Source organism: Amblyraja radiata, chromosome 29 (genome assembly GCF_010909765.2).
Source record: "Amblyraja radiata isolate CabotCenter1 chromosome 29, sAmbRad1.1.pri, whole genome shotgun sequence".
Lineage (NCBI taxonomy): Eukaryota > Metazoa > Chordata > Chondrichthyes > Rajiformes > Rajidae > Amblyraja > Amblyraja radiata.
In genome coordinates this window covers 12,457,346-12,485,064 of record NC_045984.1, presented here as the reverse complement: position 1 = coordinate 12,485,064, position 27,719 = coordinate 12,457,346, and the positions used below count along the sequence as shown (strand labels likewise).

Here is a 27,719-nt window from a genome sequence, read left to right as displayed (position 1 = left end):
GTTTGTGTCAGCATGCCTCCTAATGCATACTCCCCATTCCTCTCTTACATTTGCTCCAATGGGAATGGGAAATTACACCTCTGCCATGCACATGGATGTCAGTGTCAAATGTCAGTGTGAGCAGTGTGTTTCACAGCCTCTGATTTGTACATGAAATATCTACATTTGGAGTAATCTTTGTCTTAATGAACTCATTATGGCCAGAGAGTATCAAAGTAACTGCTCCAGACTGTTTTAATCTCTGGGCTGGTAGTATACAGATGGCTAATGTCAGATGCTTATAAATAATAAATTGGAATATTGTTGGAATATTACTGTCTAGCTGTCATGCCTGTGAATGTGTGTAACATAAGCTGGAAGTCAACACATCCGTGGCACAAAAAGGAGTGTGTGCAGGGCCTGTTTGAGGTCAACCAGATCGCATTCTTTTTATTCATAGCCTTTTACATGAGAATGGATGAAATGATCCCATTATTATTCAGCAATAAACTGGCCGATGCAAAGAGCAATGTGATCCTCCCGCCTGGCTCCAGATCAGCTCTCCTCATATTTAAGTATTGAGTGGAGGAGGAGAGAGTTGGGCAGAGCCTGATGTTCACCCTCACTGGCAAACATGGGCAACAAGCAGACCGTCTTCACAGCGCAGCAGCTTGATGCATATCAGGTAGGAGCTCAGTCCAGGTGCACTCTTGTCAGAAAATGTGACAAGCATCATCTGTACCGTCTCTTACTTATTCCTTATTTACTTATTCTCTTACTTATCTCCCTGTAATGCCCATGAGGTTTGATCTCCCCCAGTTTCAATCCCCAGCCACTGTTTGGTATTGATCTCTTCTGTAATATCCCATTATTCTGTCCATGATTAGACAATACAGCTCACCCCTTCCATGACACACTGGTCAACCTGAGGAACACCTTCAGCAACAGACGGGTTCCACCACAATGCAGAATAGAACGCCACAGGTGATGCTTTTTCCCTATGGCTATTGAACTGTACAACTCCTCCCCCTTCTGTTGTGGGGTAGACTGACTCTCCTCCCCCCCCCCCCCCTCTCCCCTTCTCCCCCTCACCCAGTCATCGCACATCCCCATTTCTGGACTTTCCACTCGTCACTTTAATTTCATGTTTCATGTTGTGTTTTATGACTGTTGGCAGAACAATTTCCTTCCTGGGATAAATAAAGTTCTATCATATTGTATCGTAATACTGCGCGATCAGTTACGATCTCTCCTGCGCTAGGTAGGAGGAATATCTGGAAATTAAATATCCTCGTGTGAAAACGAATGAAACCAAATAGGAAAATAATTGTCTGAAAATAATATTTTAATTGCCACCCAACTTTGGGAGGATCCTAGCAAGAGAACGTCAGAGGAAGTTGTGGGTGATGAGATGCTGGCATCCCCACTGATGGGGACCATGGTTTCATTAGCTGTTCTCTCATGGCACCTACTTTAAAGAGGTTGTTGCAAGGACTGTGCGATACTTCAAGTAGATGCAGCTAAAAGCACGGTGAGAAGCCATAACACCCCAACTTTGAGCTCCCACAGATCTCACCTACCTCGCAATGCACCAGCTTTCTTTGGTAATACTGGCCCTACCCCGGTTGACCTTTTGTTAGAAGAGTGAGAAATGAGAAACTTTTGTTTTCCCACCCTTGGGTAAATGAGCTCAGTTCCTGAGAGGAAGAATAGTTTATTGTTGCATGTACCAAGTTACAGTGGAAAGCTTTTGTTGCATGCTAACTAGTCCGCAAAATGACAATACATGATTACAATTGAGCCATCCACAATGTAGATACATGATAAAGGGAACAACGTTTTAGTGCAAGATAAAGTCAGATTAATGATAATCCGAGGGTCTCCAATGAGGTAGATAGTGGCTCAGGACTTCTCTCTAGTTGTTGATAGGATGGTTCAGTTGCCTGATAACAGCCGGGAAGAATCTGTCCCTGAATCTGGAGGGAATCCAATTTGAGCATTAACAGAGCTTTCATCCTAACAGGGATGAGATCTATCATATTAACATCATTGCAATCCTTCAGTTAATTTATTTTAACAGCTTTTTTACATTTGTATTTTAAAGGACTGCACCTTTTTCACAAGGAAGGAGATCCTGAGGTGAGTAATCCATGTCCGCCAACTGCATTTCAAGAGTATTTATTCGTCATATGCAAATTAGCACAATCAAAGACTGCCTATGTTGACAGTTTTACAAACAATCGATCATCAAATTAATATAACGCCAACTTTATCAACAAAATAGTGTAGAAGGAGACGGTGGATGAGCTTCTCTGGCACTCCATCACGTTAAATAATGATTATCAATAAAGTTAGTATTAAGTTTGATTTTTGATTGATAATTTGGTGAACTGATATTAAAATATTATTTCAATCAATTAAGTATCAAGAATCCACCTGGAGATGTGTATGGAGAGGAGAGACCACGATAGGTGCATTGTCCTCCCTCACTGGAATTCCCCCTAAATCTGTCTGTTGAATGCCCTTGAAGGCAATAATTATTTGTGTGACAATAATTCATTAATCTTTGCAATCCCTTCATTAAGCAGCCACAGTATGTTCAGTGTAACAAACCATTTTCAAAGTAATCCTAGCAGATGTCCTAACCTCACTGTGGATTAATGTGGCTTCCCAATGACTACAACATTCTGTATAAAGCCAGGCAATTGATGGTGTGCACATCATGAGATGAAGCAAGGTACACAAAATTGCTGGGGAAACTCAGCGGGTGCAGCAGCATCTATGGAGCGAAGGAAATAGGCGACGTTTCGGGCCGAAACCCTTCTTCAGAAACGTCGTCTATTTCCTTCGCTCCATAGATGCTGCTGCACCCGCTGAGTTTCCCCAGCAATTTTGTGTACCTTCGATATTCCAGCATCTGCAGTTCCTTTTTGAACACATGAGATGAAGCAATCCTTGCTAGTCACAAACTGCTGGAGTAACTCAGCCGGACAGGCAGCATCTCTGGAGAGAAGGAATGGGTGATGTTTTGGGTTGAGACCCTTCAGACTGATGTCAGGGGAGTGGGTAGGACAGAGATAGAATGTAGTCGGAGACAGTAAGACTGGTGGGAGAATTGGGAAGGGTGAGGGGATGGAGAGAGAGGGAAAGCATGAACTATTTGAAGTTAGAGAAGTCAATGTTCATACCCCTGGGGTGTAAGCTACCGAAGCAAAATCTGAGGTGCAGTTCCTCCAATTTGCACTGGGCCTCAAGGGTCTTTCCCACTTAGGCAACTTTTTAGGCGAGTGCAGGAGACTCTGCGCTCGCCTCATGATCGCCACATGGTCGCCAGTGGTCTCTGGTGAGTCTCCTTCATGGTCGCGAGGAGTTCCCGCATTTTGGGAACTAGTTGCGGCCTTAGTATGGTCCGCGACCAAAAATTACTCGCCATGGAGAAAATCGATAATCCTGTAGCCGTAGGTGCAGTTGTAGTGGGGTCGCCATGTAGTTATGGGTAGTCGTAGATAGTTTTAGTTAATCACCTTTGCTGACCGGGCATTTTCATTGGCTCATTGGGGATCAAAAACGTAAACACGAGTTTTCAGAACCAAGGATAACCGATCGGTAATGTTAAATGCCCGCCAAACTTCACAGCTGGGTATCTCTGGCTTATTAAAAGTTGTCTGGCTTCTTAAAAGTGTCTCCCCCCTTCTTCCCCCCCCCTCCCTTCTTCCCCTCCCCCTTCTTCTCCCCCCTCTTCTTCTCCCCCCTCTTCTTCTCCCCCCTCTTCTTCTTCCCCCCTCTTCTTCTTCCCCCTCTTCTTCTTCCCCCCCTTCTTCTCCCCCTCCCTTCTTCTCCCCCCCTCCTCCCCCCCCCTAATCCCTCCCCCCTTCTCCCCCCCCCTTTTAAAGGACTTACCGTACACTATGCCAGCCGTTTTAACCTTCCTGTTCATCGCGGTGTGTGTCTGTATCACCTTGGCTTTGCACCGTGTGAATTTCAGACAGCGCTCCCCTGCTTTCCCTGACCCACGCGATGTGTGTGTGTGTGTGTGTGTGTGTGTGTGTGTGTGTGTGTGTGTGTGTGTGTGTGTGTGTGTGTGTGTGTGTGTGTGTGTGTGTGTGTGTGTGTGTGTGTGTGTTCCACTCTGACAGTCGCCGTTTCAGTTCCCGGTTTTTCAGGCGAGTGCCGCGAACTTGACAGTTGCCGGCAGTCCGCGGAAAAATCGCCTAAGTGGGACAGGCTCTTCACTCTGACAATGGAGGAGGCCCAGGACAGAAAGGTCAAATTGGAAATGGGAGGGGGAGTTAAAGTGCTGAGCAACCGGGAGATCAGGAAGGTTAGGGCAGAGTGAGAGGAGGTGTTTAGCGAAACGATCGCAGAGCCTGCGCTTGGTCTCGCCGATGTACAGGAGTTGACACATGGAACAGCGGATACAGTAGATGAGGTTGGAGGAGGTGCAAGTGAACCTCTGCCTCACCTGAAAAGACTGTCAGGGTCCTTGGATGGAGTCGAGGGGGGAGGTAAAGGTACAGATGTTGCATCTCCTGTGGTTGCAGGGGAAAGTATCTTGGGAGGGGATGGTTTGGGTGGGAAGGGACGTTGACCAGGGAGTTGCGGAGGGAACAGTGTCTGCAGAAAGCAGAAAGGGGTAGAGATGGGAAGATGTGGCCAGTAGTGGGATCCCGTTGGAGGTGGCGAAAATGTTGGAGGATTATATGCTGTATGCGACGGCTGATGGGGTGGAAGGTGAGGACAAGGGGGATTCTGCCCTTGTTATGAATGGGGGGTGGGGGAGCAAGAGCGGAGCTGCGGGATATCGAGGAGACCCTAGTGAGAGCCTCATCTATATTGGAAGAGGGGAACCCCCTTTCCTGAAGAATGAGGACATCTCCGATGCCCTGGTATGGAAAACCTCATCCTGGGCGCAGATACGGTGGAGACGGAGGAATTGAGAGCAGGGAATAGAGTCTTTACAGGAAGCAGGATGGGAAGAAGTATAGTCTAGATAACTATGGGGGTCAGTGGGTTTGTAGTAGATGTCGGTCAATAGGGTGTCTCCTGTGATGGAGACGGTGTGATCTAGAAACGGTTGGGAGGTCCATGTGAATTTGAGTGCAGAATGGAAATTGGTCGTGAAGAGGAGCTTCATGTGATCTGAAAGGATCCTGGAGTCAGAGATTTATACAGCACAGAAATGGATCTGAAGAAGGGTCTCAACCCGAAACGTCACCCATTCCTTCTCTCCAGAGATTCTGCCTGTCCTGCTGAGTTACTCCAGCATTTTGTGTCTACCACTGAAAAGGACCCTTCAGCCCATCAAGTCTACATCCAGCAGCAAGCACACATTTACACTAATCTCAATTTATTCTGACTGATTCTGATTTTTTATATCAGTCTGAAGAAGGGTCTCGACCGAAACGTCACCCATTCCTTCTCTCCAGAGATTCTGCCTGACCTGCTGAGCTACTCCAGCACTCAGTGTCTTCCTCAATTTATTCTCTCTCAATCTCATCAATTCTCTCCAAATTAAGGCACTCACCTGCACATTAGGGGTAATTTTCATGGACCCACCAACCCCCACATTTTTGGGATGTGGAAGGAAACATATGATGAATGAATGGGTCGATTGGACATGTATTCACTGGAATTTAGAAGAATGAGAGATCTTCTAGAAACATATAAAATTCTTAGAGAATTGGACAGGGTAGATGCAGGAAAAATGTTCCCAATGGTGGGGGAGTCCAGAACTAGGGGTCACAGTTTAAGAATAAGGGGTAGGCCATTTAGGACTGAGATGGTGCTGCCTGTGTGGACTGTTGGGGGATGGCCTAAAACATTGCTCCCGATGTTGGGGAAGTCCAGGACAAGGGGTCACAGCTTAAGGATAAGGGGGAAATCCTTTAAAACCGAGATGAGAAGAACTTTTTTCACACAGAGAGTGGTGAATCTCTGGAACTCCCTGCCACAGAGGGCAGTCGAGGCCAGTTCATTGGCTATATTTAAGAGGGAGTTAGATGTGGCCCTTGTGGCTAAGGGGATCAGAGGGTATGGAGAGAAGGCAGGTACGGGATACTGAGTGGATGATCAGCCATGATCATATTGAATGGCGGTGCAGGCTCGAAGGGCCTAATGGCCTACTGCTGCACCTAATTTCTATGTTTCTATGAGATGAAAACCTTTTTCACCCAGAGTGTAGTGAGTCTGTGGAATTCTCTGCCACAGAAGGCAGTGGGGGCCAATTCGTTGGATGTTTTCAAGAGAGAGTTAGATTTAGCTTTTAGGGCTAAGGGAATCAAGGGATATGGGGAAAAAGCCAGAATGGGGTACTGGTTTTGGATGATCAGCCATGATCATATTGAATTGCGGTGCTGGCTGGAAGGGCCGAATGGCCTGCTCCTGCACCTATTTTCTATGTTTCTATGAAACTAGAGAACACGAAGAAAACCCACTCTGTCACAGGGAGAATGTGCAATCTCCACACAGGCAGCACCAACAGTCATCTTTGGGATTTGAAGGCAGACTGCAGTTCTGGAGGAGTGCAGTCTATTTCCTCAAACCTTTAGGAAGCCTGTAATACTCACAAACCCATGCAGCACTCTGCCTGGTGGAAATCTATAGTGTATAGAATTGTAAGTGTGTCATTAATGAATGCACCCTTGATACAGTGCTGTCCCAGACACTCTGTTTTGTTGAGAGATACTGCCTTCAGTAAGGGATGCTCTGTTTAAAATTCCACAGCTACTTAATTATCTATGCTTGCAGAAACATGAGGAAACCACATACTATGCCCCCACCTCTCTTTTCCAGCCCTCTCCCTCCTACTGCTGTCAGTCTGAAGAAGTGTCCCGACCCGAAATGCTGCCTGTCCGTTCACTCCACAGATGCTGCCTTACCTGCTGAGTTCCTCCAACATTTGTTTTTTTACCATTGTTGGCGTTGATTTTGAGGTTGCAACAGCAGGCTGGTGCACTATGAGTGAGTGTTCACTAAGTAGAAGAGTGGTGAGGTTAGTCAGTGGGTCCCTGGTACGTTGGTGAACCTCAGATACACAAGTGTGTATCACAAGATACACAGCCAGTTACCCACACAATGAATATTTAACAAATGGAACAGTCTCAGCGTGGACACAGAGAGGGCAACATAGTGATATGTAGGAGGGGTGGGGGTGGGGGGGGGGGGGGGGGGGGGGGGTGATGAGCTGGAGGTGAATGTGATGTTGATGAGCCTATTGGAGCCACAATCTACAGACCAAGTATGAGGGCATAGTGAAAATGACGAAGGAACATAGAACCAACATTGTGGTTGTGATCAGTCTAAGAGGAAAGTCAACACCCAAAGATATGTTGTACTGATATTCCAGGATTGTGACTAGACTCCGAATGAGGGTATAGATGGAGTATACAGAGAGAAACTGTTTCCATCAGTGCATGAATAAGAAAAAAAGAGACATGAGATGAAGGCGATTGGCAATAAAACCAGAATGGGGGTAAAGTGATGTGGTTCATTTGGTGGGGGTTAATATGAACAGTTGGAACATAAAAGCTGAGAATTTTATGCGGCATTTGGAGAATGAGAATACAAACAAAGAAACATAAATGTTGTAAAACGTGGAGCCGCAGGACATGATATACAAAGTCAAGCAGAGTCAATTGAGAAAGAAAAATGGAAACTATTTTGCAGATGGATGCAATTTTCCAGCTGAAAATTGCAATTCTGACGGGGACACAGGGAGCACATACCCTGAAGTTATGGAGCTTGATATTCAGTTTGCAAGGCGGCATTGTGGTCAAACAGAAGGTGAGGTGCTGTTCCTGAGGATTATCTTGAACCAGGTTGTCGCAGAACAGGAGGCCACAGACAAACAGGTCAGAGGGAGAAAATTATATTGAGTAGTGTAAGGTGTATTTACGTGAGTGTGCCACCTAGTATGACTTTGATATATTGTCGTACCAGACACTGTTGCTCAGTTGAGAGTTGCTCCCTTCAACAAAGGATATCCTGTGACACCTGTACTTGTTATTTTCCTACAGACAGTTAATATTACAGCGCTGGATGGGCACTTGATGGTTGGCACAGACTTGGTGGGCCCAAGGGCCCATTTCCGTGCTGTATTGCCCATTCACTCCATGACATTTGAAGGTGTATTTAATGGTGAGTTTTGGAGTTGGAGGAGGTGCATAGATTGTGACCCAACAACTAACTACAGGCATTGTAATGGTCAATTGAGCAGCTTGAATCAAATAATGCTTTGTTCCAATAATAAAGTTTGCTCTCCCTTTTATTGCAGATTGTTCCACCGCTATCGAGACCTGGCTCCTCAGCTAGTGCCACTCGATTATAAGGACAATCCAGATGTGAAGATCCCTTATGAATTGATTGGCAACATGCCTGAGCTGAAGGTAGCCAGGGTGTAGTAGCCACCCGCCCATCACACCTGACCCCAACACTGGCCCCACCTATCACTTAACCCTAGCCATTAACCTACTGAACCTAACGGGCCATATCTTTCACCCGAACCCAACGTAATCCTAACCCTACCAAGACAACGTTCACTGGGACAGCAAGAGTAATTTTGGCATTACATTATTGAGAGTCTTTGAGCATTTCTTCAGCAACCTAGCATCGGATAGAGGCCAGGGACAGCATAGGAAATTGAATATCTGCCTTACTGTAACTTTAGAATAAAGGCAATTTCCTTCACCCGTTATTTACAGCTTGTGGTGTGGTTATGTTACTCGAGGGGGTTCCTCTTTGTCAACTGATAGTTTCTTGCACTGCTTTCCAATCAACCACATGCCTAGTCACCACACTCTACACTCCCAAACCCCCACACAGCCGCCTGCTTCCTCACCCCCTCTCCTCAGTCCTCCATCTATGCCTCCATATAATCTTCCTAATTTAAAACACCACCACCGATTTACATGTCATTTTGCAAACTTACAAAACATATTTCTTACATTCACATCCATGTCGTTAACATATATGATAACCAACAAGAGTCCAAGCACTGATTCCAGCGGAACAGTCCCAGTCACACTTCCAAAGAGAAAGATACCTGACCTTGTGTAGGAAGGAACTGCAGATGCTGGTTTAAACCGAAGATAGACACAAAAAGCTGGAGTAACTCAGCGGGACAGGCAGCATCTCTGGAGAGAAGGAATGGGTGACGTTTCAAGTTGAGACCCTTCTTCAGAAGAGTTAGGGATAAGGAAAAGGAGAGATGTAGATGATGATGTAGAGAGATAAAGAACAATGAATGAAAGATATGCAAAAATGTAACGATGATAAAGGAAACAGGCCATTGTTAGCTGTTTGTTGGGTGAAAACGAGAAGCTGGTGCAACTTGGGTGGGGAAGGGATAAAGAGAGAGGAAAAGCCAGAGTTACTTGAAGTTAGAGAAATCAATATTCATATTGATTTCATTGGGCTGTAAGCTGCCCAACAGAAATATGAGATGCTGCTCCTCCAATTTACGTTTTGCCTCACTCTGACAATGGAGGAGACCTAGGACAGGAAGGTTTGGGTGGGAATGGGAAGGAGAATTAAAGTGTTTAGCCGCCAGTGTAAAGAAGTGTTATCGACACACTGTAACTTTACTTCATTTTATTCATACTGTAGCATTACAGAGAGCACTAGCTGTACGTGGTCTGTCACGGAAACTAGAGAGCGATATGTGGGTGGGGAGGTTGTAATTATACTTGTGATATGGGGAGTGGTTAGTAGTGATGAGGTAACTATATTAAAGGTCACATGCATATATCATCTACATCCTTCCCCTTGGAAACGATAGGCAAACAAAGTAGTGACAGGGCGACCACGTCTCATGCGCTAGAAACGGTTAAGCAAAGTCGCCATAGCGGACAGGCGGCTTGACAACACGTCCCGACCGGGTTCGCATCTCGCCATCTTCCCTCCCTGCAGGAAGAAGTGGAACAGGTGCAGACGGCCGAACTGGAACGGGGGAGCTGGGAGGGGACGGAGGAGACAAGGGCAGAAAGGCAGGAGGGGATGCGGGGTCAACAGCGGGCAGCGCGCGGGCAGGCGAGGGAGGACGAGCCGGAGGAGGATTGGACTGATAGAGCTGAGAGGGTAGAGACCGTGGCATGCGAGGAGCGGCGGGCAGAGCATCGCCGGAGGCCGAAATTGCAGTGGGGGAGCAAAAGGATCCGCGGGCGGCGGTCGTGGCTCGTTGACGAGCCGCAGGTGTTGGCGGGACCGGTGGTAGACGGTTCCTGCATGGTCGACGAGATAGGACCTAGGCGACCCAGCAGAGGCGACGACGGTAGCGAGCCTGGAGTGACCGGAGGGGGTCTGCATGCGGACGACCTGACCGGGGAAAAGGCGCGGCAGGGGGCGGCAGGACTTGTCATGGGAGCGCTTCTGAACATCGCGCTTAAGGGCAATGCGCTCCTGAACAGCAGCGGGCTTGAGGACAGAGGGGATGAGTGAGCGCTGGGCCACCGGGATCGGGGGTCTGGTAGTGCGAGACATCAGCCGCTGAGCAGGGGAGCCCATTGCAGGGCACGGGATATGTTGCGAAGGTTAAGGAGGGCTAGGAAGAAGTCGGAGTTAGACAAGCGACATTGTTCCAGCAAGTTCTTTGCACTGCGGACGGCGCGCTCGGCCAGACCGTTGCTTTGCGGGTACTCAGGGCTGCTGGTGAAGTGGCGGAAGTTCCAGCTGGTAGTGAAAGCCCTAAACTCGGAGCTCGTGAATTGGCTGCCGTTGTCCGACTGCAGGCTGGCCGGGGTGCCCAAGGTAGAGAAATGGCGGCGCAGCTTATCGACAACGGCCGAAGAGGTGAGGGAGTGCAGCTGGTCAACCTCGATCCAGTTGGAGTAGGAGTCGACGAGGACCAGGAAGTGTTTGCCTCACCACTCGAAAATGTCAGTGGCAACCGCCATCCAGGGCAGTTCGGGTGCAGCCTGCTGCAGAAGCGGCTGTCGTTGCTGGTGGGGGGCGAGACTGTTGCAGGTGGAACACAAGGAGACCCTCTCCCGGATGTATTGAGCCATACCAGGCCAGTAGAACTGGCTCTGGGCGTGAGACAAGGTGGCTTCGGCCCCAGGATGACCGCGGTGAGCGGCCTGAAAATAGTGGTCGTGCAGCGCAGCAGGCACTACAACCTTGTGTCCTTTCACAACCACGCCGTCGTGGAGTACGAGCTCATCACGGACCAGGAAGTAGGGCACGGCGCCAGCCGGCAGAGCGGAACGACGGTCGGGCCAGCCCTGCTGGATGATGGCAGCAAGCTGTTGCAGGGCATGATCATCGGCAGTGTGCTCGACCAGGGACTTCATCTGCTGTGAAGGGACAATATTCACATTGAGCACCATCAGGTCAGACATTTCATAGGGGCGGCGATCGGTGGATGTTAGCGGGACAGCGTGTCGGCCACGAACATGTCTTTGCCCTTACGATAAACAACTTCGAAAGTGAAGCACTGGAGCTGCAGCATCATGCGCTGCAGTCGGGATGAGGCAACATGGATCGACTTGTTGAGGATGGTGACAAGTGGCTGGTGATCAGTTTCGATGGTAAAGGTGTTGCATAGTATATAGTCCTTGAATTTGTAGCAGGCAAACACCACGGCCAGTAACTCCTTCTCGATCTGTGCGTAGTGCTGTTCGGCAGGGGTCATGGTACGGGACGCGAAGGAGACAGGCAGTTGCAGGCCGTCATGGAGCTGTAGACAAGCGGCACCGAGCCCGAACTGAGAGGCGTCGCAGGTGATGATAATGGGACGCTGCAGGTCAAAAAATTTAAGTGTGGGGGTACTGATCAGCTTGGATTTAAGGATGTCGAAAGCTTTCTGGTGTTGAGGGAACCAAGCCCAGGCCGTGTCCTTCTTTATCAAATCCCTCAGGGGTGCGCTCAGCTCGCTGAGGTCGGGGATGAACTTCCCCAGGTAGTTTACCATGCCCAGGAAACGTTGCAGGCTGGGCACATCAGTGGGTGATGACATCTCGGAGATGGCAGCCGTTTTCTGTGGGTCGGGTTTCAGCCCCGAGGCTGTGAATACATGTCCAACATATGTGACCTCCGGGACGCGGAACCGGCACTTCTTGGGGTTTAGTTTCAAGTTGATCTTCCGGGCCCGGTCTAGGACTTGGCGGAGGTTGAAGTCGTGCTCAGCGACTTCCTTACCATAGACCAGGATGTCGTCAACGATGATGGCACACGGTAGACCGGCAAACAGCGGCTCCATTGTCCGTTGGAACACCTCGCTGGCAGAGTTGATTCCGAATGGCATTCGGAGGAACTTAAATCTGCCGAAGGGGGTGCTGAAAGTTGTCAGGTCGGAGGACTGCTCGTCAAGCGATATCTGCCAGAAGGAGCTCTTGGCATCGAGGACAGAAAAGATTGTGGCCGGACCAACCTGTGCAGCGACGTCCTCTACTGTTCTCATGGGGTAGTGCGGGCGTTTGATGGCAAGGTTTAGGTCTTTGGGGTTGATGCAAATGCGTGTTTCGCTTTTGTCCTTTTTCGCGGCAACAACCATGGTGGAGACCCACCTGGTGGGTTCGCTGACCGCCTTTAGGATGCCCATTTTTACCATGCTGTGCAGTGTCGATTCTACTTTGTCCTTCATGGCGAAGGAGACACGGTGTGGCACACGGACCACTGGCACGACCTTGCGGTCGACGACAATCTTGTAGTTGTAGGGCAGCTTGCCCAGCTCTTCATCAAAGCGGTCAGGATATTCAGTCAACAGGTCCATTAGGGCCTGCACCTTGTGGATGTCACGGTGGAAGGAGACCAGGCCCAAGCCCTGGCATGCTTGGATGCCCAACAGGGTAATGCAGTTGGAATCGAGAAGATAGAAAGTGAGGGGCCGAGAGGTTTCCAGTATCTTGCAGCGCAGAGTTGCCTTTCCCACAGGAACAAGCACCCCTCCCCCGTAGGCATGTAAAGTGGAGCGATCAGAAGTTACTTGCTCATTAGTCCTTATCTTTCTGAAGAGATTTGTTGACATAACATTTGCAACAGCTCCGGTATCAATCTTAGCGGTGAAGGTCGAGTTGTTCACAGTTACACGAACTGAAGGGTCTGTTATCACAGCAGGTGCATCCAACAGAGAAAATATGCTGGTCTCCCCCTGAGAGGACCCAGATTCAGACACAGGGAGTTTGTTGAGATGGTACTGGGAACCGAGCTCGCTATTAGCTTGCTCCAAGTTGTTTAACATACGCCTTGGAGCAGCAACAGGCTTCCCACAGGAACGGCAGGCAGCAGAAAAATGGTTCAGTTTCTTGCAGTAATTGCACGTTTTGCCCAAAGCAGGGCATACATTGTACTGATGAGTGGCAAAGTTACAATTGGGGCACCTTTGCTGGGCGCGTCCCCCGGGAGCAGTGCCGGACCCCTGGGGTCGTGGTGGGGTCGTGTTCCGCCGACGGCTGGTAACGCTGGCAAAGTTAATGTCCTGATCAGCCGATGACACCGCCGAGGTGACAGCTTCGGCTAAACGGCAGGCATGCATAGCTTCGTTAAAAGACAGGTCGGGCTTGCGCAAAAGTTCAGCCCTTAGCTTTTCATCGCGGAGACCGTAAACCAGAAGGTCCCTGGTCAGCTCCTCGGGGGACAGCGTGTCAAGGCGGCACCGCCTGGCCAGGTGTCGCAGCGCAGCGACATAATTCTCGGCAGATTCACCAGGGTGCTGACGCCGCCCGAACAGTTTAAAACGTTCTAAAATGCAGTTAGAGGGAATGTCGCAAATCGCGGTAAACTTAGCCAATAAACATACGGGGTCCCGAGCAGATTCACCCGCAGCGTAGACGAAGAAGTCTGACCGAGCCAGGGCATCGGGACCAGCCAGGTTGAGAAGCAGAGAAGCTTTGACTTCAGGGGTGGCGGCAGGATGAGCGATTGTGACATAGTGGTCGAAGTCACGTCTAAAGACATCCCATCGATGGGCAATGTCTGAATCGAAAATGAGCACCGGGTTTGCGGCAAGAAGTGGCCATAACGAGGAAATAAGAGGGGGGGGGGGGACAGAAAACTGGGGCAAAATTAAATAAACAACCGATAAACAGGAAGTGCAAGGGTTAGAGGTATGACACCATGTAAAGAAGTGTTATCGACACACTGTAACTTTACTTCATTTTATTCATACTGTAGCATTACAGAGAGCACTAGCTGTACGTGGTCTGTCACGGAAACTAGAGAGCGATATGTGGGTGGGGAGGTTGTAATTATACTTGTGATATGGGGAGTGGTTAGTAGTGATGAGGTAACTATATTAAAGGCACATGCATATCTCATCTACAACCAGGAGATCAGATACTGCAGGCAGAAACAATGGGTCTGCCAGGGCAGTTGTGTTTGAGGATCTTGGGGAGAAGGTAAAAACGGGCTGTGCGGGGCTGGGAAACGATAAGGTTGAAGGCTGTGGAAGGCAGGCAGCCAGAAGTGATGAAATCAGTAATGGTATTTGGTGCTCATCTGTAGGATCATGGTCCCAGTCTGAAGAAGGGTCTCGACCCGAAACATCACCAATTCCTTCTCTCCGGAGATGCTGCCTGTCCTGCTGAGTTACTCCAGCTTTTTGTGTCTATCTTCAGGTTTGTAGGTTAATTGGCTTTGGTTAAAACAAATCTAAATTGTACCTGGTGTTTAAGATATTGCCAGTGTACGGGGTGATTGCTGGTCGGCGCGGACTCGAGGGCTGAAGGGCCTGATTCCGCGCTCCCCCTTTTGAACCCAGCCCGAGATGGCCCTGATCTTGGCAGCAGGCAGGCAACACACCATTCTGGACACTTGCTCTCAGCCACAGAAATGTTTCTCTGTTGCCCTCATTTACTCATCCTCCGCCATGACTGCGGAAGGGTCTCGACCCAAAACTTTGTCTGGCCATTTGTTGCTGCCTGACCCGCTGAATTCCTCCAGCGCTTTGTTTTTTGCTCAAGATCGGCAGTCTCTTGTGTCACCTCCACTACTGCTTGTCAAGACCCGTCCCGCCCCAGCTGTGCATCAGTGGTGCCATAAACCGGACTGCTGCTGCTGTTGTCCACTGAGAAGTCATTGCCCCCACTGTATCCAACGCAGCATGCCTGTCTGATAGAGGAATGAGCACAGGGGACACCTGCACCTACCTGCCTGCCCTTCCTAGTGGTCAATAACTGTTCTCTTTCTGTCCATGGTATGCCCCACCCATTACCCATATTATCCACACCCCGTTTACACTTTAGGGAGTCCAACCCCATTCCAACTCTCCTAGTGGTCGGGCAGAAGCTGCAGCTGGACACAGTTCCCACAGGTAGTCACCAGGGACATGGAAAATGTTCCTTCTCAACCACATTCTGCTGGAGGAGCGTTCCAATGTCCAGGCTTCCAGGCCCTTTATTCCAGTCCCATCCATTCTGAGAAAAAAATTCCTCACCTTGTGGATGCTCACCCTCCACACTGTAGCCCAACGCTCACTTAAGTGTGCACTTTGACCTCAACAGCAGCCTGTCAACCTCACAGCCTCTCCAAAGATGGCTACTCCCACTCTACCAGGCCGTACTTTTACAATTCGTCCTCAATATTCTCAACGGTGCTGCCTCGGGGCTTTGCTTTTGTTTCTCTCTCCACAGATGCTGCTTGCCCTGTTTCCAGCATTTTCTGTTTTCCAATCTAATTTCCGAGCATTTAAAACTCAACAGAGTTGCCACTCATTCTTTCATACAAATCATACATCTGTGCCATAGAGTCCAGTTTCTCTGGCTAATTAAATCCCAAACCACAGAACAATCTCAATCCACATTCAAAAGCAACGCATTCAGTCCCTAAAATGTAATTTAACCAAGCAACTAGCACACCCAGAACTCAACTCCATGAAGCCCAAACCCCCCGGATAGAGGTGAACCAAACTACATCAGAACTCCTTCAGTGCAAACCTGTTTGACCTCACATTAACACATCACAAGCAAAATAATCTGAATCTCATTCAGATAAAGGATCTTTGACCTGACACATTTTAACTCTGTTTCTCTTTTCACATATGTCGCCCGACCTGCGGGATGCTCCCAGCATTTTCTGTTTTTATTTCTGATTTGCAGCATCTGCAGTTTTTTGGTTAATCAGAATCAACATCTAACAGGAACCCTGGATCAGGTCACTAGTGCATGCGGAAGGTTGTCATTATAAAGAAAGACACAAAATGCTGGAGTAATACAACGGGTCAGGCAGCATCTCTGGTGGTCATGGATTGGCATAGTTTCAGTCGGGGACCCTTCTTCATTCTGATTATCATAAAGGGAGAAAGTTGGAAGAGAGGTGGGGGGGGGGGGGGGGGGGAGGCAGTTGTCATGTTCATACTATAACATACAAGTCTACAGGTTCACCAGGTTAATTCCCGGGATGGCATATGATGAAAGAATGGATCGACTGGGCTCACAATGGATTCACTGGGATTTAGAAGGATGTGAGCAGATAGATTGGATGCATATAAAATTCTTAAGGGATTGCACAGGCTATTTGCAGGAAAAATGTTCTCGATGTTGGGGGAAGTCCAGAACCAGGAGTCAGTCACAGTTTGAGAATAAGGGACAGGCCATTTAGGACTAACATGAGGAAAACCTTTTTCACCCAGAGATTTGTGAATCTGGAATTCTCTGCCACAGAAGGCAGTGAAGGCCAATTCACTGGATGTTTTCATGAGAGAGTTAGATATAGCTCTTAGGGCTAACGGAATCAAGGGATATGGGGGAAAAAGCAGAAACGGATACCGATTTTGGATGATCATCCATGATCATATTGAATGGCGGTGCTGGGTCGAAGGGCCGATTGGCCTACTCCTGCACCTATTTTGTGTTTCTAAGCCTATTGTGAAAGTTTCAGTCTGCTGTGGAGTGCGCCACATTTGGGCTGTCTTCTCTAACTGCAGGACAATCCCTTTCGCCAGAGGATTGCAGAGGTGTTCTCCCAGGACAACGAGGGCAACATGACTCTGGATGACTTTCTGGATATGTTCTCTGTGCTGAGTGAAATGGCTCCACGTGACCTGAAGGCATGTTATGCATTTAAGATTTACGGTGAGTGTACCTGCACAATGATGACCAGGGGACTTAAATTCTTGTAGGTAGACACAAAATGCTGGAGTAACTCAGCGGGATAGGCAGCATCTGTGGTGAGAAGGAATGGGTGACGTTTTGGCTTGTGGTTGGTCCCTTTATTTTAGTTGAGCACAAGGCTCAACTTGATTGCAATCACAGAACAATTGTGAATCATATACCTATACAGCACAGAAGCAGGTTGTTTGGCCCACCATGTCCTTGGGACCATATAGAAACATAGAAATTAGGTGCAGGAGTAGGCCATTCGGCCCTTCGAGCCTGCACCGCCATTCAATATGATCATGGCTGATCATCCAACTCAGTATCCCGTACCTGCCTTCTCTCGATACCCTCTGATCCCCTTAGCCACAAGGGCCACATCTAACTCCCTCTTAAATATAGCCAATGAACTGGCCTCGACTACCCTCTGTGGCAGGGAGTTCCAGAGATTCACCACTCTCTGTGTGAAAAAAGTTCTTCTCATCTCGGTTTTAAAGGATTTCCCCCTTATCCTTAAGCTGTGACCCCTTGTCCTGGACTTCCCCAACATCGGGAGCAATCTTCCTGCATCTAGCCTGTCCAACCCCTTAAGAATTTTGTAAGTTTCTATAAGATCCCCTCTCAATCTCCTAAATTCTAGAGAGTATAAACCAAGTCTATCCAGTCTTTCTTCATAAGACAGTCCTGACATCCCAGGAATCAGTCTGGTGAACCTTCTCTGCACTCCCTCTATGGCAATAATGTCCTTCCTCAGATTTGGAGACCAAAACTGTACGCAATACTCCAGGTGTGGTCTCACCAAGACCCTGTACAACTGCAGTAGAACCTCCCTGCTCCTATACTCAAATCCTTTTGCTATGAAAGCTAACATACCATTCGCTTTCTTCACTGCCTGCTGCACCTGCATGCCCACTTTCAATGACTGGTGTACCATGACACCCAGGTCTCGCTGCATCTCTCCTTTTCCTAGTCGGCCACCATTTAGATAATAGTCTGCTTTCCTGTTTTTGCCACCAAAATGGATAACCTCACATTTATCCACATTATACTGCATCTGCCAAACATTTGCCCACTCACCCAGCCTATCCAAGTCACCTTGCAGTCTCCTAGCATCCTCCTCACAGCTAACACTGCCCCCCAGCTTAGTGTCATCCGCAAACTTGGAGATATTGCCTTCAATTCCCTCATCCAGATCATTAATATATATTGTAAATAGCTGGGGTCCCAGCACTGAGCCTTGCGGTACCCCACTAGTCACTGCCTGCCATTGTGAAAATGACCCGTTTACTCCTACTCTTTGCTTCCTGTTTGCCAGCCAGTTCTCTATCCACATCAATACTGAACCCCCAATGCCGTGTGCTTTAAGTTTGTAAACTAATCTCTTATGTGGGACCTTGTCGAAAGCCTTCTGGAAGTCCAGATACACCACATCCACTGGTTCTCCCCTATCCACGCTACTAGTTACATCCTCCAAAAATTCTATAAGATTCGTCAGACATGATTTACCTTTTGTAAATCCATGCTGACTTTGTCCAATGATTTCACCACTTTCCAAATGTGCTGCTATCCCATCTTTAATAACTGACTCTAGCAGTTTCCCCACTACCGATGTTAGACTAACTGGTCTGTAATTCCCCGTTTTCTCTCTCCCTCCCTTCTTAAAAAGTGGGGTTACGTTTGCTACCCGCCAATCCTCAGGAACTACTCCAGAATCTAAAGAGTTTTGAAAGATTATTACTAATGCGTCCACTATTTCTGGAGCTACTTCCTTAAGTACTCTGGGATGCAGCCTATCTGGCCCTGGGGATTTATCGGCCTTTAATCCATTTAATTTACCCAACACCACATCCCGGCAAACCTGGATTTCACTCAATTCCTCCAACTCCTTTGACCCGCGGTCCCCTGCTATTTCCGGCAGATTATTTATGTCTTCCTTAGTGAAGACGGAACCAAAGTAGTTATTCAATTGGTCCGCCATATCCTTGTTCCCCATGATCAACTCACCCGTTTCTGACTGCAAGGGACCTACATTTGTTTTAACTAATCTCTTTCTTTTCACATATCTATAAAAACTTTTGCAGTCAGTTTTTATGTTCCCTGCCAGTTTTCTTTCATAATCTATTTTTCCTTTCCTAATTAAGCCCTTTGTCCTCCTCTGCTGGTCTCTGAATTTCTCCCAGTCCTCCGGTATGCTGCTTTTTCTGGCTAATTTGTACGCATCATCCTTCGCTTTGATACTATCCCTGATTTCCCTTGTTATCCACGGATGCACTACCTTCCCTGATTTATTCTTTTGCCAAACTGGGATGAACAATTTTTGTAGTTCATCCATGCAGTCTTTAAATGTCTTCCATTGCATATCCACCGTCAACCCTTTTAGAATTAATTGCCAGTCAATCTTGGCCAATTCACGTCTCATACCCTCAAAGTTACCTTTCTTTAAGTTCAGAACCATTGTTTCTGAATTAACAATGTCACTCTCCATCCTAATGAAGAACTCAACCATATTATGGTCACTCTTGCCCAAGGGGGCACGTACAACAAGACTGCTAACTAACCCTTCCTCATTACTCAATACCCAGTCTAAAATAGCCTGCTCTCTCGTTGGTTCCTCTACATGTTGATTTAGATAACTATCCCGCATACATTCCAAAAAATCCTCTTCCTCAGCACCCCTGCCAATTTGATTCACCCAATCTATATGTAGATTGAAGTCACCCATTATAACGGTTTTGCCTTTGTCGCACGCATTTCTAATTTCCTGTTTGATACCATCTCCAACTTCACTACTACTGTTAGGTGGCCTGTACACAACACCCACCAGCGTTTTCTGCCCCTTAGTGTTTCGCAGCTCTACCCATACTGATTCCACATCCTGCAAACTAATGTCCTTCCTTTCCATTGCGTTAATCTCCTCTCTAATCAGCAACGCTACCCCACCTCCTTTTCCTTTCTCTCTATCCCTCCTGAATATTGAATATCCCTGGATGTTCAGCTCCCAGCCTTGGTCACCCTGGAGCCATGTCTCCGTGATCCCAACTATATCATAGTCATTAATATCATTCCATGCCTTGCCTATTTGCGCCTATCTAAATTCCTATTACACATAGTGATTGTATCTGATTCTGCCACATCCTCTGGCAGCAAGTTCCAGATATCAACCACACTGTTTGCAAAAACGTTTCTCTAAAATCCATTTTAAAACTCCTTCCTCTTATCTCACACACATGTCTTCTTGTTTTTTAGATCATGGGACTAAGATTTTGACTATTTATCATATCTATACTTCCATTCTGTCTATAATCTTATGTACATGTATCAGGTCACCCCTTCAGCCTCCTTCGTTCCAGAGAAAACAAGCCCAGCCTATCCAATTTCTCGTGTAACTAATGTCTTCCAATCCAGACAGCATCCTGGCGTGGCCTCCTCTATATCAGTGAAAGTAAACGTAGACTAGGTTTGCAAAGAATTGCAGATATCCACAAGGGCCATCCTGAAATCCCTGTTGCAAGCAATTTCAATTCCCCTTCCAATTCCCATATGGACCTGTCAATCCATAGCCCACCCCACTGCCAGCGTAGGACCAAACACAAACTAGAGATGAACAACTCTTATTCTCGAATAGTGAAAGGCTTGGATGGAGTGGATGTGGAGAGAGGATGTTTCCACTAGTGGGAGAGTCTAGAACCAGTCGAGAACTCATAATAAAAGGATGTTCCTTTAGGAAGGCGATGAAGAGGAATTTCTTTAGTCAGAGGGTGGTGAATCTGTGGAATTCTTTGCCACAGAAAGCAGTGGAGGCCAAGTCAATAAATATTTTAAAGACAGAGATTGATAGATTCTTGATTAGTATGGGGGTCAGGGGTTATGGGGAGAAGGCAGGAGAATAGTGTTGAGAGGGAGAAATAGATCTGCCATGTTTGAATGGCGGAGTAGACTTGATGTGCTTGAATGGCCTAATTCTGCTCCTATCACTTATAAACATGAACTTCTGCCTGGGTGGTCTACAACCCAATGGTATGACCATTGGTTTTTCCAAACCCCCTCAAGGTCCCTGGGTTGGGAGTACATTGTATGAGGAGAGATTGAGTATTCTCTAGAGCTTAGAAGAATGAGAGTCTCTGTCCAAACTAAATGCCAAGGGAAATCTCACACGCCATTGTTGTTGCTGGTTACATTCCTCCGTCCGCCAACCAGCTGCGCGCAAGTGTCGTCATCCACACAGTCACCGCGAGACACCAGAAACAGCACCCAAGTGCTTTCATCGCAATCTCGGGGGATTTCAACCATGTGACTTTGGACGCTACCCTACCACTTGCACTCAGTTTGTTGACTGACCCACCAGGGATATATGAAAACATTGGACATGTTGTATGCCAATGTTAAAGAGGCGTACAGCTCCATAGCCCTTCCGCCACTGGGAAGATCCGACCACAACCTGGTTCACCTCCTACCCAGGTATAAGCCAGTGGCCCAGAGGCTGCCTGTGCCCACAAGGTCAGTGAGGAGGTGGACACGGGCAGCTGGTGACGCTCCACAGGGCTGTTTTGAGGTCACAGACTGGGATGCACTCTGTAGTCCCCATAGAGAGGACATTGATGGACTTACGGACTGTGTGACCAGCTACATCAAGTTCTGTGTGGATAACGTTGTCCCGGAGGAGACTGTACACTGTTTCCCCAACAACAAGCCCGGGGTCACCAGTGACATGAAGGCCCTTCTCAACCAGAAGAAAAGAGCCTTCAGGAATGGCGACAGGGAGGAGGTGAAAAGGGAGCAGAAAGACCTGAAGGCGAGCTTGAGACAGAGCAAGGACGACTACAGGAGGAAGCTGGAGCTGAAACTTCAGCAGGACAACATGTGGAGCGGTATGAAGAGCATTCAAGGCTACAAGAAGACCAGTGGCCTGGGGAGGGAAAGCAATCAGGACCAGGCCAATGAGCTAAACCTGATTTTTAATAGATTTGATGGTGGGGCCTCTGCCCACCCTCCCTCCACTACCCAACAGACTCTCCCCTCAATCCCCCTGGTCCACTTCCTCTGTCCTTTCTTTGTCACGCCTGACTATCAAGACTGAGCAGGTGAGGAAACAGCTGAGCTGACTCTGCCCAGGTAAAGCCGTGGGTCCAGATGGTGTCAGCCCTAGGGTACTCAAGTTGTGTGCCAGCCAGTTGTGCGGAGTACTCCAGCATACCTTACATCTGAGCCTGAGCCTGGAGAGGGTTCCTGTGATGTGGAAGACATCTTGCTTGGTTCCTTGGTACAAAAGAGGATGAATTCCAGCTCCTCCAATGACCACAGACCAGTGGCACTGACTCCACACATCATGAAGTCCCTGAGAGACTGGTGCTCACTGACCTGGTTAAACCCAACCTGGACCCTCTGCAGTTCGCTTACCAAAGATGGGGGTTGAGGACGCCATCATCCACCTGCTCCATCGTTCATATGCTCACCTGGATAAGACGGGAAGCACTGTGAGAGTCATGTTTTTTTACTTCTCCAGTGCTTTTGACACTGCACTGCTAGGTAGCAAACTGATGACGATGCGGTGTCCTGGATCACCAACTACCTGACTACCTGACGACCACAATATGACAGGCGACATGCTACATATCGTTACGCAACACATATTCTCTCTGCACGGAATAATCAGATCCAGAGTTCAGGCTCCACGGGGAATGGGGGGAGAGTGATTGTGACAAGGATTCAGATGGCTGCACTTGTTGTTCCGCTGGAATCGATCTTTAGGACGAGTCCACGTTTGGCCATGTTCTCATTGATTAAATGATGCAACTGGGTTACATTTCTTTCAAACAGATTTTAACGATGACAACTTTATCTGTAAATCGGATCTGGAGAAGACGTTGGTCAAACTGACTCGCAATGAGCTGACACCCGACGAGGTGCGGCTGGTGTGTGACAAGGTTCTGGGGGAAGCCGATCTGGACAATGATGGCAAGTTATCACTGGAGGATTTCCAGCACATGATTGTACGATCCCCTGACTTTCTCAGGTACGGTTCTCAAGTAGCCGGTTCTATTTTGTTGCTTTCCATTGACTCCGATGTTTGGTGTAAGATTGCGCTTGGTCTCTGCTTCCTGCTCGCTCCACCTTGGAGACTGTCCTTCTCCTCTGGTCTGGGCACTGACTTGTTATAATGTCTGCAGTGTGGGAATGGCAGAGAGTGGGGCCTGTACTGGGACTGGTGGAGAGCAGCAGGTAGTGAGGCCTGTACTGGGACTGGTAGGGGACAAGGCCTTTATTGGTGATAGTGTGGACTGGAATTGTAGGATACAGAAGGAGGGAATGGAACATGCATTGGGAATGACAAGAAGTGAGGCTGGTGCCATGAAGATGTCGATCTAATTTAGTTTAGTTTACAGAGGGCGGCACGCTGGTGAAGCGGTAGAGTTGCTGCCTTGCAGCGCCAGAACCCGGGCGCGATCCTGACTATGGGTGCTGTCTGTACAGAGTTTATACCTTCTCCCTGTGATCACGTGGGTTTTCTCCAGGTGCTCCAGTTTCCTTCCACATTCCAAAGATGTACCGTTTTGTAAGTTAATAGGCTTTGATAAAGATAGTAAATTGTGCCCGGTGTGTAGGATAGTGCTAGTGTACGGGGATCGCTGGTTGTCATGGATTTGGTGGGCTGAAGGGCCTGTTTCCACTCTGTATCTCTAAACTAAACTAAAGATGAGGCATAGAAACAGACTCTTCGGCCCACTGAGTCCACGGTGACCATGGATGACCCGTTCACACCAGTACTATGTTATGCCACTTTCTCATTCACTCCCTACACTTCAGGAGACATTTTACAGAGGCCACTTAACCTACAAACCCACACGTCTTTGGGATGTGGGAGGAAACTGGAGCACCCGGAGGAAACCCATGCAGTCACAGGGAGTCACAACATGCAAACTCCATACAGACAGCACCCACGGTCGGGATCGAACCTGGGACTCTGGCGATGTAAGGCAGCAGCTCCGCCAGCTGTCCCACTTTGCCCTCCTCTAAAGAATACCAGTCTCAATGGTTTAAGAATTGGCAGGAGCTCTGATCGGCATGGTGGCCGAGTGGATGTGCGCAGTGGAGTAATTCCACTGTCCCCTGCACATGGCTCTGTGTGTTGATAATTTTGTGCCTGCATTTTTTGCACTGAATTGTTCAATTAGAATGTTTTTTTTCAGCACTTTCCACATACGAATCTGAGCAATGCCAGTCACAGCAATCCACACAGGAACACAAACATCAAGAGAATAACATCCCACTGGGCACTGACCTGCCACTTCCTCTGAATACAAGCTTGTGTGTTTATATTCTCATCCGATTGGAGAGAAATCACTCAAGTTTGTTTCTCCATATGTGTCACTTATCACCATAGTGTTGCATTTCTCATATCTAATTCCTATGCAGTTTGAATCTTTATGTGTTATTAACCACCCTAGTTATATTGTTCAAATATGTCATAGTCATACAGCAAAGAAACAGACTCCGTCCCCTCGGTCCAATTCAATTATTTATCTGGATACTTGTTAAATGTTGTGAGAGTCTCCACCTCCCTCACAGACTCTACATTTCAGAATTGAACACTCTCCGAGTGAGAAAAATCTTCCTCAGATCTAAAGGCCTTTCCCTTCTTATCTTAAACTGTACCATAAAGTGTTAGATAACTCTGCTTTGGGGAGAGGTTTCCTGCCCCATCTATGCCCCAGATAATTTTGTATCAGTTCTCCTATCAGCCTTCTTCACCCCAACAAAATATTCTGGTGAGTCTCCTCTGCACCCTCTCCAGTGTAATCACATTCTTCCTGCACTGCAATACTCCAGCTGTAGCCTGACCAATGTTTTATAAAGTTGTAAACAGTACATCCTGCTCTTATAATTAAGGCAAGCTTTCTTTATGCCTTCTTCACTAGCCCTGCCCACCTGTGCTGTGTTGCAGGGATTACAGTGTCGAGGAGAGATACAGCACGGAAACAGCCCCGTGGGTCTGTGTTGACCATCAGCCACCCATTAATCTGACATTAATCACCCTTTTTCTCTCCACATTCCTTGGACATGTACACCTAGGTCCCTCTGTTCCTCCTTATTAGAGCTACCCAAGTGCATCACTCACATTTACCAGGATTATATCCACTGCCCAATCCTCTGCCCCTCTTAACAGCTGATCAGTATCATACTATAATTTAAGACTATCCCATAACACATGCTAAATTCAATAGCATGTATACATTCACTGGGGTGTCTAATCACCACACACACTGATTATTCATGTTACATGGAGTTCTACTGACTGCTCCCTTATTACATATAATAGTACATCACAGGAACACGACCATGATGCCATCTGCCTGCACATGAACCGCATCCTTCCATTTCCTGCCTGTTCACGTGTCTTTCTAAAAGCTTCTTAAAAGTTGCCACGACATGCGTTTCCACTATCTCCCCTCACAGTGCACTTCAGGCATCTACCACACACTATGTAAAAAAATTAGCCTTGTAAATCTCGTTAACATTTTCCTCCTCTCACCTTAATGCAATGCTTTTGGTAAATGACATTTTCACCTTGGGATAAAGACTGACTGTCCATCGTAGCTATGCTTCTCATAATCGTATTTACTTCTATCAGTTTACCACTTTGATGCTCCTGAGAAATCAATCCTAGTTTGTTCAACTTATCTTTATAGCTAAATCCCTTGGTTCCAGAAAGCATCCTGATGAACCTCTTCTACACCCTCTCCAAAGCCTCCACAACCCCCCTGTAATGAGGCAACGACAACAGCACACAATAATGCGAATGTGGTCTCACCAAAATTGTATGCAGCTGCAATGTTACTTCCCAAGTTCGAGTTTGAAACTCGTGTCCTAAACTCAACATGCCAATCGATGAAGAACAAGCCTTCTTTACCATCATATGTGTTTGTGTTGTTGCTTTCTTGGAGCTGTGGGCTTGAATCCCAACATCCCTCTGTACAAAATGCTCCTAAGGGGTCTATCCTTTTCAAAATACTTTCCTTTCACATTTGACTTTCCAAAGGTCCACTCTCACACATGTCCAGATTAACTCCATCTGCCATTTCTCCACCATATTTCTAATGTTCATATTCCTGCTGTATCCTTTCACAACCTTCTTCAATATCCATAGTTCTGCCAATTTCTGTGTCATTTGCAAACTTACTAAGCAACATTTTTATTCAAATCATTTATATCACAAACAACAGAGGTCCCAGCACTGATCTCTGCAGAATACCACTGGTCACAGAGCTGCAGTCAGAATAACACCCCTTTGGAGAGTGTGTAGAAGAGGTTCATCAGGATGCTTTCTGGATCCAAGGGATTTAGCTATAAAGGATAGTAGACCCCTTAGGAGCACCCTCTCCCTTCTATGGTAGTCATTTAAAATCCAATGTACCAAGTCATTATGGATCCCACAGCTACTCAGCTAGCAGAGATTTAACAACACATTCCTGCTCCTATTTCCTTTGATTTTTCAAATATTTTCCACTTCACCTTATACATATTCCCTCTAGTTCCTGATTTCTCTACCCTGGATAAAAAACGGTGTGAATTCGTCCTATCTACGTCTCATGATTTTATGCACCTCAGCCTCCTGCTCCTCTATGATTAAAGTCCTAGCCTTCCCACTGTCTCCCTATAGCTCAGGTACTCAAGTGCTGGTCACATCCTTGACAACCATATCTTCACTCTTCCCAGCATAATGGAATTTTTCCTCTAGCAGGGTGACCAAATCAACACAATACTCCGAAGTGCAGCTTCACCAACATCCTGTACAACTGCACCATAACGTCCCAACTTCTATCCTCAATTCCCTGACTGAGGAATGGCAGTGTGTCAAAAGCCTTCACCATCCTATCTGTGACACCATTATCAAGTTATAATAATTATCCATTCACACTGAATATTGATTTCACCAGCCAGTGAGAAACGTCTCTCATCTGATTGCATCTGAGAACCTTAGCACCTAACCTAAGTTGACAATTCATTTGCTGCAGTCATTCATAGATTGTATCAAGGAGCAGTTCACAGTTGATTCACTACAAATGACCCCTGAACTATGGGGAGATTGCATTCCTAGAAAATTATTCATATCACAACTTCCCCCCTGTAATCTATGCAAGTGTCCAGAAATTTCAGTACCTCAAATTTCACTGTACCTTAATTGGTACATGTGACAATTAAATTGAATCTTGAATCTTGAAATGTAATTTGCAAGAAAAAATAAAGTGTGTTTTATTTCTTTACTTTTTTGTCACAAATTCTGTAAGAACGAAATTTTAATCCATGTCTCAAATTTCTGGGCAGCGCTTTGTGAATTCTCCAAGCCCAAATTTCCATAACCCAAATGGCCTTAATACAAAGGTCATCCTGTAATAAGAAAGCCAAACATTATCGCTAAATATTGTTGCTGGTCGGTAATCAGGTAGTTGAGTCATGTTCAAGTTCAAGTTTGTTGTCATATGCATGAATACGGTGGAGTACAGGGACAATGAAAAATATTGTTTGCAGCAGCATCATCATAGGTACATAGACAAACACACAAAAAACAAATCATGAATAAATTATACACAATATAATGTAAAATTCTGAGACTGCAAAAAAAACCCACTTCACAGGAAGATTGATGCTGCCACTCATATATTCCCTTTGCTCATCTCAGCTCAAGCTTCACTGGAATAAAGAATGGTCCAAGGTGGG

General features: G+C 47.1%; 1 protein-coding gene across 2 annotated transcripts; it reads left to right on the top strand.

The window, feature by feature from the left end:
- Positions 1–384: 384 nt before the first annotated feature.
- On the top strand, positions 385–25,586 carry LOC116989318 (calcium and integrin-binding family member 3-like). 2 transcript variants are annotated; one of them, XM_033046571.1, is made up of 6 exons: positions 385–664; positions 2,084–2,118; positions 8,252–8,363; positions 16,835–16,982; positions 22,821–23,016; positions 24,191–25,586. In XM_033046571.1, exons 1-6 carry the CDS (start codon positions 614–616, stop codon positions 24,210–24,212), a joined length of 564 nt encoding a protein of 187 aa, XP_032902462.1. In that variant the 5' UTR covers positions 385–613; the 3' UTR covers positions 24,213–25,586. The 2 variants fall into 2 exon arrangements, with proteins under 2 accessions (XP_032902462.1, XP_032902461.1); XM_033046570.1 differs by lacking the exons at positions 385–664; positions 2,084–2,118 and having other exon boundaries at positions 8,052–8,363.
- The last annotated feature ends 2,133 nt before the right edge of the window (positions 25,587–27,719 follow it).